Consider the following 14151-nt stretch of genomic DNA (forward strand, 5'->3'; position numbering starts at 1 on the left):
GATCACCTTATTTTCTGGTGACACAGAAGGCCTGAGAGTCAGGACAAAAGCTGTTAGACTTTTTAGGTACAAATGAAAAATGTGTCTTGGTAAATAATTACAAGCAGCTTAGCAGTTAAGTTGTTTTACTGCATCACATAACCATTTACACAAGTGGTTGGGAAGGAATTGTGCCATCCAAGATATTTTGTTCTCTGATTTTCCACTGAAAGGTTCTGGCTCAAATATTTATGCTTCTGTTGCACTGCTTCTCAAGATTTACAAGTATGTATTACAGGTCATCAGATAGGCTTTTACTATGTTCATAGTCAACTCCTTCAATTGCCTTTGATAATTTGCAACATTTACAATGATAAAGTAATTAAACCAACCCAGCTTTGATCTCAGTGAATGGCAAATTACTCTTTTGTTCCCATTTTGATTCAGTCCTCTGTTGACCACCAATCCCAATAGGAAGGATATTATCACTAGTGGACAAAACATAAGGCAGATCCCTCCCTCTGGTCTTAAATGATATGCAAGGGATCCAAGGTGGCCAGCCGCTGGAGAAATGAAAAGGATCATAAATTCACTCACAGTGCAAGATGCAGTGGAGAGAGGAACAAAATGACCAAGGACCAAATAATAATGCCATTATTATAGATACACTTCTTCCTCTGCTCCCACCTGTACTGATGTCCTGCCACCGCTGGATGCTCTGCCTACAATGGGCAGTCAGGATGCCCATCCAGTAGCTGGAAATCCTACATATTATACTCACTACATAGATAAACTCTCCACTGCAGGCCAGGCCAGCTTTTATGCTGTTAACCTGGAGGCAGGACCCCAGGTTAATGCTGAAGGTGGAGGTAACTGGTGGTGATCTCCTAATCAGTTCCCACCCAAGGCTGATCAGACCCTGAGTGAAAACCAGTCAGGAAGGTCTTTCCTGCCTGGTTGTGGACATCATCCAGATATCAATCCTGAATCGGGGCTGGGGGTTTAAACCCCAGCATTTCATTCAGGAAAAAATGACTAAAGCTTCAAATTATTGACTTTGGACAAAAGTCAGGCAGAAATCAGACAGATTTGCTGGATATCTAGTGTTTCTTTCAAAACTTTCCCCATTACAAAGCCTTCAAAAGGACTACTCCATTTACATGAAGAGGGGGAGGTGGGAGGAGGAACAACACATGCAGAAAAACTTCCTGAACATGTGTTGTACCTTATGGATTAATTCATATCCTTTTTGTCACTCCGTTTTTAATGAAGCAGTATCAGGGCTATTTATCTTCCCCAGCAAGTTGTTGTACTTTTGGAGTGTGAGATGACTGATGGTTGTAGAGGAAAAACGTAAATGATGGTATGGTTATATTTAAAATATTTTCATGGAAAAGTAAGGAGCTTTTTGCAGTGATATGACTATAAACATGAGGCAGACGAAAAAAAGGGACAACTTGCAAGTTCCCACATGCAGCAGTTTTTTAAAAGGTTTAGACCTTTTTCCAGGTCCACTCACTTCATGAACCCTTTGTATAGGAAGGCAGTTTGCTTTTCAGACATGAAGCAATTTTCCCATATGAGCACAGTAACAGCAGCCACTACACATGAGCAGCAAGACCACACTGGGTGGACCTTGGTGGCTTCCCACATCCCACCTCTACAGACAAGATTTCTACAGCATCCTTTTGTGAGCTTCATTGCCTGCTTGCTAAGGAGCTCTAGTACCAGAGAGGGAGCTTCTTCCTCTGCCTTCTCCTCTGTTCTGGATTTCTTCTGCCACCCCTGCAAGAAGCTCTCTCGCAGGTACTGTGTTGTAGGGGAGCTTTAAGGTTGTAACATTTAGAGTACTTCTATGGGGAAAATGCCAGTTTAATGCCCTTGCTGGGTGCACTTTGTATTTTGCTTAATTGGCATCAGAATCAGTGGTTGGTATTCAGCCACCATGAGCTAAGGAGCTAAAGTACTTTAATGGATCTCTCTAGTAAGTGCAAAAAAAAAAAATTCTTAAAAGAGTATAATGGCTCAAACTGAAAGGGAGTTTTTAGGGGGAATGTCAGCTCTTTTGGGAGATAAACAGAAAAGTTTGATTTGACTAAAAAAAATCTGTAGATTTTCTTTAGATTATGAAACCCTTTAAAACAATTTTCTTCCTTTTTTTTTTCTAGTTTCAAAATACAGAATATCTGTTCAGTTTTAAAAGATCCTTATTATTTTTCATATAAAAGCATTTCCCAAATTTCATGAGCATTTTCTCTTATCCCTATTATCATTAAGGGATATCGTATGACTATTTTTTGACAAGCTGACTTTTACTGTATCTCTCCATCTGACTTTCCCCAAGACTCAAGTGCAATTGAGCTTCACAAAAGAAGGAGAAACTGTGTGAGTGGAGCCATTACTTCCACAAAGACTGAAAAATTATTTTCTCTTATTTACTTTGTAACATTCTAGAATGGTACAAAATAATTTGCTGACGCAATATACAGAACTGAAAGAGAACTGCTAAAATTGTGTGGCAATCTTAATCTATTAGAACTAATTTGATAATGCCTTTTTAGCCTCACTGTATTAAAAAGTGTAAAAATTCTTTAACAGATCTGTGTTTTTATTTAGTGAGATTGGTTTTTGTGTTTTCAGAATTAACTACAAAGTACTTGCTAGGTAGTATAGCAAGAAGATTTGGCCCAGTGCATTATAATTTTTTATATATTTTTAAACTGCAGGATTTACCTTACATTTGGAGCATAGTCCATTTACCTACTCAAAAGATGATGTGGTGGTTGTTTTTGTACATCACCATTATTGTCCGTATGACATTTTAGTGTATAAATGGAAGCCAAATTATTCTGTCTCTTTTCCAGATTGACAGATGAGGAACTGTTCCTTAATTTTGAATTAACAGCCTTGATGTGTTTCATTATCTAATGGGAGATGGAGATGGCTTTTTCAGCAGAATGTGTCAAATTGATGGGTTTAGGCTGATGACCCTTTGGGATAAGAGATGTCAGCTCTTGCAAGGCACTGTATACTTACTGGCAAATATTAAAATAGGTAATGAATTTTTTTTTAAATATCTAGAAGGGCTTCAGTGCAATGTATCTGATATCATAACACAGGCCAAAGAGCAGCTTGAGCAATTAACATATTTTAAACACGAAGTTTTCAGAAACTGGTTCAACTCATTTTTACACATGCAGCTGCAGTGAACCAGTTCTAACTATAACTTGTAAATTAAATCAGTGTACTAAGGTTAATAGATTAATGATTTTCTCATGAATGCAATGTGTTAGCAAGACACAAACATAAACCAAAGGGCAAGGAGGACAAGCCAGAGTTGCATAAACAATGAAGATGTTAAGACTTCATTAGTTATTCTATATTAAATGTGTGGTAAGAAAAATCTTGCATCACTGATAAAAAAAAATCTTGATCAGATAATAGAGACATATTAAGACCTCCTTTTACAGCCAAGAGGAATAATGGCTGCAGGAGAGCGTACAAAGAACAAAAAGAGCCTCTGGGAAAGGAAGAGTTATAACAAATACATTTTTATATACATAATGTTTTTTTAAAACACAACTTTTTTTAAAAAATAATGCAAAATTAGTATGTTATGTTATGCTAGGTCAATTGATACAACCCCCAAAAAAGACAATAATTTACTAGACTCAGGATTACTGAGTAAACTGTATTTCATTAGCATCCAGTTATACTTAAAGCTCTCTTTTAAGTGTGTGAATGAACAATCAATACAGAGGTAAAATCCTTCTCTGAATTCCATTTATATCTGGCCTGGATCATGAACTGGATGTTATTCAGTTTGAACGTCTCCCTTGCTCACTGGAAACGCACAGACAGATAATACTAATATTTAAACAAAACCATTAAACATTTAAGAGTTGAACTCTGAAGGCACATTCTGGCCTACAGATTGCTTACACACCACTTCCTGCAGCAACATGGTCAATATTTGGGGTGGTTCTGCAAAGCACATTCATGGACATATTGAGATAAGGCTGGGTTGTTCCTCACCTGGAAGAATCCCACTAACCACAAATTTTTTTTCTAAGATGGTTAGGTGAGCTGATTAAAGAGGAAATTTTACAGTATATTTCCTAGTCTGCACACCTAGGAAAGCCCTAAGAAGGAAACAACTCCCCTAAATAACCCAGCTCATCATTCACAGGGATTGAATGAATTTCAAGAACTTCTTATGCAGTGAACAGGGACATCAAGAGAGAAAATGGGTTGCCCAAGGAAGCACTTAGAGACCTACTTGAGTGTAATTTAGCAGCTAAGGGTTCGTCTCAGGTTGTAACTGTAAGCAGGCAGCAATGAAGCATCATGATAAGAGATGGCTTAGTCTGCGAAGAATCAGAAACATAAACTTGTGGGTGGGAAAATCCTGAAAGGCAGGAGCAAGAGCAGGGCTGCCTGACTGGTGTAGAGTGGCCTTGAAAACAGTGTTGTAGAAGCTGCTTATCACACATAGATATCTCTATACTCACTCAGCTTGACTCACCACTCCAAGACAGCAAGTAACAACCACAGCTGCAAGGAAATCATGACAACGTGAGCTGTAATCTCAGGCTTTTATTTCCTATATTCAACACTACTTAGCAGGAAGCACTTCTCCAGCTTTAGTTTGGAGCTTTATTGTAGGAAATGGAAGAAACACTGAGAAGCTTGGGGTGAGGTCTATATTATCCCATCAAATTGCCCTTGTGAATTTTACAGCAGAGATTTGGTAGTTCATTCCAGTGATTAGATCTAACCTATAGGATGATTCCCATGCATTCGTATCAAATGTACCAAATGGAGGTCCCTTTGCAGGTACAGTTCTACTTTCATGCCTTTTCCATGTGCAAATCTATAACAAGCAAAGAGACAGGTACTTAAATTTCTATCTACAGTGCTGACTGCAAAACCACTAAGGGTGCAAGTACTCTTTTTTTTTTTTTTCTGGAAACTCCTTTAGTAGGCAAAAATGATGCTTAAAAAATTAGAAAGCTTGAACCTCTCTGCAAGTTTATCCCATGTTTCACTGTCAGTAGCCACATAAGCACATTAAGGTATTGTTTTCTTCAAGCAGCAGTATCTAAAATGTGTGCTTTCTGTGTTAGATGGGAGAAAGTATTGGGGGAATAAATAGATCTATTCCTGTCACTATGTAAGTTGAATGGCTGGTCAGTTTGGATGTCCTAACATGGTTATGCTTTTAAAGTATCTCACTGATAAGTCTTACATCTTTACCAGGATCCTCCCAATACTTTGTGTTTTCCTTAAAGACCTGTTTGCTGATGTCACAAAATCATGCCAAAGCCTCAGATTTCATCTACAAAGTGCATTTCATCCTTGGTAATGTAGAGAAGGGCTGGAAAATAAGACCTGAATGAAGCTCAGGTATGAAAGAAAGGGCAAATAAAAGAAATTTTAAATTATTTTTAAGTCAGTGTCATAATTTTTTGAGCAGGAAGAGACTTATGCCTTTTAGTGATTCAGATTTGTAACTTAAAGAAGACAAACCATTACAAATAAAAGGAGAAGGAAAGTGCTGAACCTCAAACAAACATTCGCTATTGGAGCTGCCTCCTTCAAACAAGTGCTCCTTAACCAAAATGAAATGGGATCAGTAGAAGCTATCAAAATTAATAAAAGTGAAGTTTTGTAGAATATCACACCTGAAGATGGTTTAGCGAATTTACTGACAAGTTTAATAGGAAAAACTCTCCACTGGCTATGTTAATATATAAGAGAGTTCTACTGACTTTTCACCTTGATGTGCAAAGCCAGAGATCTGCTTGCAGTATTTAAGTCAAGAACATTCCTGGCTGCTGCCTCCTCAGCATTATTTGACTGATGAGAATGAGACAGGTAGCAATTGTCATTCTATTGCAAAATTCCTTATCTGTAAGTTTATGAGCAGAACTGGAATTTGATGAATTTCGTGTCACGGCACAAAAGCATTTGTTTCCCTTCATTCTGGCTTTTAGAAACATACTTTCCAACATAAGGCAATTTGATTTGTATGTTCTATTCTTGATTTAGCCAACTCATTCTGATGGCCAGAGATTTTATGAAAAACAAGTTTTTCCACAATCTTTTCATTTCTGTGTGTCATGGTAACCAATGGCACTAAATAACAGCACTATCTAAACACTTTCAGGACCAGATTGTAGCTATGGACAAGGGCCAGTATAACAGTGAGAGGAATTTTTGCAAGGACAATTTAGCAGCAGCTAACACAAAAGATGTCCTTGAAACAAAGGAAAATAAAAAAAAAAAAAGCAACAGCAGTTATTGAAACACAGAACTCTGAGTGAAGAATGTGAAGAAGAGCAGAATGAAGAAAAGAAAGCTTTCAGCCATTGCCCAGCTAAAAATTCATCCAGTATGCTGAGTATCAGTTCTGCCTCAGAAAGTGAGGAATCAGTCCTACAGTAATGCAGTGTATTTCGTGCATAGACTGAGCTGAAGTTTAGGAAGACCTTGCTGAGCTTCCTGGCCAAGCATAGAGTCCTGTAATTCCTGGCATAGACCTTACATTTTCCTCAGTCATGTTTCGTGAAGGGTGCTACTGCCTGACTCTTGAATGACACTGACACCTTCCCCCACCTAACAATATTGTGATAGTGCCATGAATCCCATCACTATTTTTGGACAAAGAGAAATTTTGGAGGCTGTGAGACAGGAACTGAGAGTCCCTCTCTCCCCTCCATCATCACTGCTCCAAAACTGATCTGAAGAGCAGACCCCAGATACTTCTGGTCATTGGTGGTAGCTACAGTATCCTGACACTCCAGAGGGTGCAGCAAAAGACCATCTGGGAGGACACCAAGCACTTTTCATGATCAAAAGTCAACACAAAAAGGCAAAGTCAGGCACTTGTCAGCAGTAAAATGGGAACTGTGGTGAGTGAAGCCACATCATGGTGTTAACTGCTGAACACCACAGAATTATCAGCTTAGCAGACCAGTGCCAACTCCACGATAGCTCCAGATGGGTCCAGCATTCTTCTGAGAACTTGGAAAGTACAGTACAGAAGTGAAAACTTTTCTGCAATGTGATGATACTGTAATTCATTATCAAAAGGCACTGTGGTAGCAAGCATGAAAGATAAGGCACCTGGTTGTTATCTGAATCTGAGAGGCACCTGGGAATGACAGGAGAGAGCAGAGTTACTCACATAACTTTTTATAATTAAAAGGATAATGATTTAATCTGGAATTAATGTTTGGAAGCAAGCTGTGTGGCTAGGGAAGCACTTTAGAATACAGACCTTTGAGTATCTGATTGCTGTAGAGGAGCCTGCTCTTTTGGCCTGCAGCATATATTTGGTGTATAAAGAAATACAGAACTGTTTGACCTTGAAGCAATTAATATCTTCTCAGGCACATGGGTTTTCAATGGTCATAGTCATAATTAGAGTTTTTCAATTACACAAGGTATGCTCAATCTTTCCTTAGTTTTATAGTTGGAAGAATATGTGGGAAGGATGTCTGGGAGAGTGGAAAGTACTCCTACTTTCTAGAAAAAGTACCTCCCATATTTGGGAAGAGGGACAGCCTTTGAATCTCAGCTTTCCTCAGTTTATTGCAATTTGGTGTAAGAGACCAGACATGAATAAGGAGAAAATTGCTGATAGTGTTTTATCCTTTCATCATATATAGCAGATTTAGCAAAAGGAGAGACAGATAGCAGCCACAGTGCCACTGTTGAATTTATAGATGGATTTGGAATTAGTGGTTTTTTTTCCAAAGAATTTTTCTATTCACTGTATTTACCAAAGGGAAAAAAAAAAAGAAAAAAAAGAAGAAAAAAGCACCAAACCTCACATAAAACTATTTACCTCGTTCAGAAACCAGTATCATTTACAATTGCACCAGTACTATGATAATAAACAAAGAAAGGAATGTCATGTCATAAACATAGCATAAAAAAATTTCAGGAGTTCATCACCTCCTCAGACATGCACATAATTCAGGACTAAGTGAGGTGATATCAATGGCCTGAAATATGAAGCAGAAAACAAGATCAGAATTGTACCCTGTTGAGGTAAACGGAAGTTAGTAAAGAAATGCTCGTCTATATGAAATTATTTTCACTTAAGGTCTATATCAAATAATAAGGAGAGAAAAATCCTTACCATTCTTTAGAACTTTTTTCCTCTCCCCTTTAAAACACTTTGACTATTCATTAGTTGTTTTGGACATTCTTAGTAATTGCTATAATTAAGACCAAAATGTACTTCCAATTCTAACTGCTCTTTCAGCAGCTTACAACTTCTTAGACAAATTTCTTATTTCTTAAAATGACATGGTCAGGTACTTCTTTTTTGCATTTAAATTGCAAAGTTATCTTTTTTTTCTAAATTATAAACTAGTAAAGAACATAAATTGTTTTATCAGCACTGAATTCAGACTTACTCTATGTAAGGATTGTGTTTTATACCACACAGACTTGCCTTGATTTCAAATACAGGTTTTGAAAAAAAAAATAGAAATAAGATATTGCAGATAAATAAATACTAATTGAAATCAATAGAGCCAGATTAATTTACATCAAATCAAAATCCAGACCATACTCTGAAGAGCCATAATTGGGAAAATAAATAGGCACCAACATTTTTTCCCCAAAACTACCTTTCTGAGAGTAATCACAGTACCTAAATGCTCCTAATTTAATCATTCACTGGAGGATGTTACAGGTAAGTGCTCATAATAAACAGTAGGTGTTTCCCTGAGGGCCATGATAGTTTGCATAATGTGCTAGTTATTTATTTTCCAGTGTGACAGAAAACTGTTACAGTGTAGCTAACTCTAATGAGAAGTTTCATAAATGTCTTGCTAACAAGAGATCTTGTTCAAGTTCTGAGTTTCAGAGGTTAAAATAATACAACACCATCAGTACAGTCACTGCTGTTACATACAATCCAATTCCTTTTTCTTTAATTAACATTTGTATGTTATAATCTATTTATAGATGGAGACATCGAGAGCCCCACAGCTGGAGCAGATGTGGCTGTTATTGGAGGTAAGTAGCAGACCATATGAAGCAGCACTGTTAGAATTAAAACAGCGGGTTGGTTATTTCTTGCATTTTGCAAACCCCCCACTTTGCTGACAAGACAACAGGAGCAACAAAATTAAAGTTAATTAGGCCAGTGGGAAATCTGCTCCCGGAGGGGCTATTGGCAAGATAACGAGATGAGCTACTGTAAACCATATAGTGAGCAGTATAGCCTCAATCCATTCCTCATTTTAGGACAAAATGCCTAACAGTCCAGCAGGAAAGTCAACCTCTGGTATTCTTCATTATTCACTGGGCCAAGATTGTCATTTAATACAGAACTGGTATAGTGCATTTGATTTAAGTCATGCTATCTTATACCACCTGACCTTTTCGTTTTACAGAATATACCACAGTGCATTTCCTGGTGTTCCATTAAAGCTCTCTCGTGCATTTAAAATAAATACAGTTGTAAGAATAAATGAGTAAAGCTATGTTCACAGAGAGAACCTGTCTTTTTATTTTTATTGTGTTTGTTCATTTCCATGTTAATGCACTAATTTCAGTCATTCACAAGGGGATATACCAATCATTAGTGCAAATTGGTGAGGTTCTGCTATATTTCCCTCAGGTCCCATCTCACGTAGCTTTAATTTCAGGTTCCTATGAACAACTAGCAGGTAAATTGATTCGTACTTAGTCTCTTAGGTTTATTAATATCATGCTACATCCAAAGCCTATTAAAGCCTCTTGTGTCAAGGGATACCAGTGAGGTCCTAAAAACTGACAAAGATCCCACTGCAGCTATGATATTATTGTAAACCTAAAGTTCTTTGTATAAGCAATTTCATTTCTGCTAGCAGTAATATCATTTTCCAGACCCAGGCACCATCTGTGGGATAACATTGCAAGCATTGTGTTTTTAAGACAGAGGTACAATTTTTATTTACCCTGCTAATATTCTGTCCATTCCCCTGTTTTCATGCCGATAGGGTGTCCTCACCCAGCTTACTCATGCTGATAAATCATCAGCTTCATAAAGCTTTGGAGATACCCACTCCTGCCACATACCTCAAACACAGGGGACAGAAGAGAGATATTGTCTACGTACCCCTCTTTGTCTCAGCAGAGTAGTAGGCATTTCCAGGGAGCAATTCATCTGACCAAACATAAGAATGCAATTCTAGAAGAAGAATCACCATACACACACACACACACACACACACACACACACCATCCACTGATAGTAGAGGAAGCCCAAGGTGGGTAACTCAGATGGAGCCTCCTGAACTGTAGATGCCTACAATGACTCAGATGAATTCCTACCTATTGTATTCTCACAGCAGTTTCACACTCCACGTATGGGATTTTCCTGACAATGTCCTGTTCTTGTGCTTTTATTGTGTATTTCTTTAGTGTTTGGTTTACTTCTGGAGTCATGTGAATATAGAATCTGCTCAGTATCATTTACTTGTACAGAATCACAGCTAAAGTTATAAGTACATCCCAGTAGTATGTAAAAAGTGTTATTTCTATAACACAAGCTGAATAAACTTCAAAATACATTCATTTTCAGAATCCTTAAGTGAACAATTTGATCTGGGGGGAACTGGATACAGCTTGTAGTTTTTTAACCATGGATTTTTCAAGAGTGCCTCTCTTTCATGGACTTGAACCTTTCACAGTAGAAAAGTTAAAAAAGGAAAGGGCTCTGGGAAACAAGGACACATAGCATTCTCTGCACAACCACTCCTGGAATTTGAATTTACTTTCCTTCACTGTGAGTGCTTCCATTCACCATTTAGTGCTATCTACATTTGGGTTACCTATGGAAATTTTTGTCTAAACAACACATTGCTAGTAACTAGCCTTAGTCCAGGAGACAGGAAAGGTCTACCTCAAATTCCTTCCTCCTCCCAGGCATCACTTCCACATTCATGACAATCAGACTTTCTTAATTAGAGCATAGTATGAAATGGCAGCGTGCAAATACAGAGCACTAGTGCAGTCACATGACTAGTGCATGTCTCCTCAGCAATACTCAGTGGCCTATGCTTCTCCTGAAACTGAGTACACTTGGGGAAGCAGGGTCAGGTTGCCTGCAAGCTCCCCTGGGCTTATGTTACCAGAAGGATGGAAGAAATCTGTTTGGTTTCCTTTGTATTCTCTTATTTCTCTGGATTTTGTAATAAAATTTTAGCTCAAACAAGTTCAACCAAATCAAGCCATTGAATTTGACCTGCATTCCTACAGTATCTATATCCCAGCCTGTTTTTTGCAGTATGGGACTCTGTTCCAACTCTGGCCGCTGCAATATACAAACATGATGCACAGGCCTCTCCCTGTCAAGTAACTCAAGTTGCAGTGTCTGCCTGTGAGACACTGCTCATATCTTATTAGTGTATTACAATACAATTAACTGGTCTCTTTCCTCTAGGTGTGATTGCTGCAGTGGTGTTTGTCCTCATTTGCCTGCTGGTGGTGATGGTCCGGTACATGTACAGGCACAAGGGCACTTACCACACCAACGAGGCAAAAGGAACGGAGTTTGCTGAAAGCGCAGATGCTGCTTTGAAAAGTGACCCCACTCTCCAGGAAGCAGTGGATGAGAGCAAAAAGGAATATTTTATTTGAGAGGCAAGGATTTCCATGGAGAGTTCCCCAAGCAAAGGAATCAGAAATGATACATCAACAGAAGTGCTACGAGATGGAGAACATGAGGAAACAAGCAAGCATTCTAATTGAAAAGTATCTCTTTACTTTTTTTTGTCACTGAGTTGCTTCGTTTCCTCTACCGGTGAAGAACTAAATGCCAGATACATGCTTGTTGGTTTTATTAGCAACACAGCTGGTCACAGTTGAAATCAATATCAGATAAGAAGAAACAAAATCTCAGTATGAATGATACACCAAAACCAGATAAAGATAGCAAATGTCAAGCCTTGACATTTGGTGAAAATAGCAGATGCCAATGGAAAACAGCCTCTTAGAGTTAATGATGCATCCTATACTGCTATGATACACAACTAACTGAAACTGAATTTCAAATGGTCACAGAACAAACGTTTAACTAGTTAAAGCTGATGTAGCTGGAACAAAAATAGCTTTGTAGCCCAGTTATCTCCCTCTTCCACTTAAATATCCAATTTTATTGGCACAGGGGAGTTCATTTTGTTTGCTTGGGGATTTAGATTAGGAATTTTTTTTTAAATTTTTTGAATTTTATATATATAAATATAAAATAAACCACAAGGAAATAAAACTGTTGGAAAACATGGAAAATGTAAGAATGAAGGATTTATTTCTAACTTGCACTGCAGGGAGCTTTAGAATTGCAAAATGTTGGAATTTACAATGTAGTATATTATAGTCAGTAGACTTACAAATATAATTCCAATTAGTTAGTAGGCTCCCTGCATGTATGCATAAACAGATAGACATTAAAAGGTAAATATCTTGGTTTGAGTAGGCCTTTTGAAACAATGGAGCTGAGATAGATTTTTTAATGTAAGGTATTTTTGCCTGAGTATTTATTTATTTATTTTGCATTGGAAAATTCTCTTGAATGCCTACCACCAGGATTTTGGGTTTTTTGTAGGGAGAGAAATTTATTTCTGGTGCAGAAACTGATAAATCTTACACAAACGCAACCATAAGGCTGCCACTACAAAGAAGCTTGTCTACCTGCATCTCAACAGCTTGTGGTGGTATCTCCCACTCTATGGCCTCTGTATATCCTTTGCATTGTGCTATATAAGAGAATTACACCCATCACCGATGCTTTATTATAAATAAATAAATAGATTAGTCATAGTGGGTCACATGAAAAGGTCTTGTTCCTTGCCTAAGAATTGCCAGTGATGAGTTTCCTTACCCCAGTAAGCTGGCTTCCTAACTGAAGCCCACAGCTAGCTCTGGAAACAGGATAACTGTTCCCTGCACCTGCTCGTCCCCAGCTGCAGTGGTGCCCTGGACTACTGAAAACAGAGGAGGAGAAATACACAACGAAAAATAAGACATTGATGAGATCTGCTCAACTCAATATGTTTTTCCCCTGTGTCTTGAACTATGTATGTGTGTACGTATATATAAAGACATCTACAACTCATCCTTCAAGACATTGCAGCTGATCTCTCATGCTCACTTCTTGTAGCAGAGCTTGGAAAGCTCCTGGACTCCGTTACCAAAACAGGACACAAAAATGCTGTAAGGGAAGACAGAACTGAGCAAGAGAAGACTTTGAGGATCCAAGTGAAGAAATGGAATATTTTTCTCTTTCAATCACAATCTCAGTCTTTTCTTGGTATCTGAAGTACTCTTAATTAGTCTTAGAATGCTGATACTTTCAATTTTGAGTCCTAAATCCTCGTGTGTTTGTATTTTAACCAAAGATCAAAATCATGCCAAATTTACTAAATGCTTAAGATAATTCTTGTAACATACCAGTGCACAAATACTTGTATCCAGTGGCTAATGCAGTATAAAATGGACAAAACCCAGCAAGAGCAGAGCTCAAATATGTTGGTATTGTGTACCTGACTGTTTACTCCTAAGACACATTACTATTTTAATCTTTTTACTACTTTTGAAAAAGGAATCTGTTTTCATTTTTCTAGGACAAGTTTTGGAACAATTCACTAATCACAACTGTAAGACAGTTTGTAAAACTGAAGGCCATGACTCTCCAGTTCAAGATAAATGTAAATATTTCCTGTGAGGAGAGGGTAAATTGGGTGACTTGAGCTCTGCTGTATCTCACACACAAGACATGGGAACACCAAAAAAAATTCCTCCGGTGCTAGCAGGACCTGTAGAGGACTACTAGCCTTTTGTCCCCTTTCATATGCTCAGAACCATGTAATCTCCAAGAAAATTGACTTGGAGGAAGATGTGAGGGACATCAGGAATAAATTCCGACCGACCTCCCCAGTCATGAAATTCTTTTTTTTTTTTTTCAGCTTGAGCCTCCTGATAATAATTACACAACCGTGTCATTCCTGATACACAGGAGAAGTGTAATTAGAGTCTCTTTTGGGATGTGTGCGAGTTCTGTAATTATGAAGTGGACTGAGACTAAGTGTCCACACTGGAATTATTGAGGCCAGATTTTCTGGTGGTATAATATGAGTTCAGTGGAGCTCAGCCAATTCTTACTAGTTC

General features: G+C 38.0%; 1 protein-coding gene across 1 annotated transcript in view; it reads left to right on the forward strand.

Moving 5' to 3' along the window:
• LOC103772702 (glycophorin-C-like) overlaps nucleotides 1-12145 on the forward strand; it is a 29751-nt gene extending 17606 nt beyond the window's left edge. The window contains exons 2-3 of the mRNA XM_008940044.1: nucleotides 8965-9015; nucleotides 11429-12145. Coding sequence (XP_008938292.1) covers nucleotides 8965-9015; nucleotides 11429-11625 — 248 coding nt within the window. The 3' untranslated portion in view covers nucleotides 11626-12145. The remainder of the gene's footprint in view (nucleotides 1-8964; nucleotides 9016-11428) is intronic.
• Nucleotides 12146-14151: the final 2006 nt, after the last annotated feature.

The sequence above is a fragment of the Merops nubicus genome, unplaced genomic scaffold, assembly GCF_000691845.1.
Source record: "Merops nubicus isolate BGI_N331 unplaced genomic scaffold, ASM69184v1 scaffold14695, whole genome shotgun sequence".
NCBI lineage: Eukaryota > Metazoa > Chordata > Aves > Coraciiformes > Meropidae > Merops > Merops nubicus.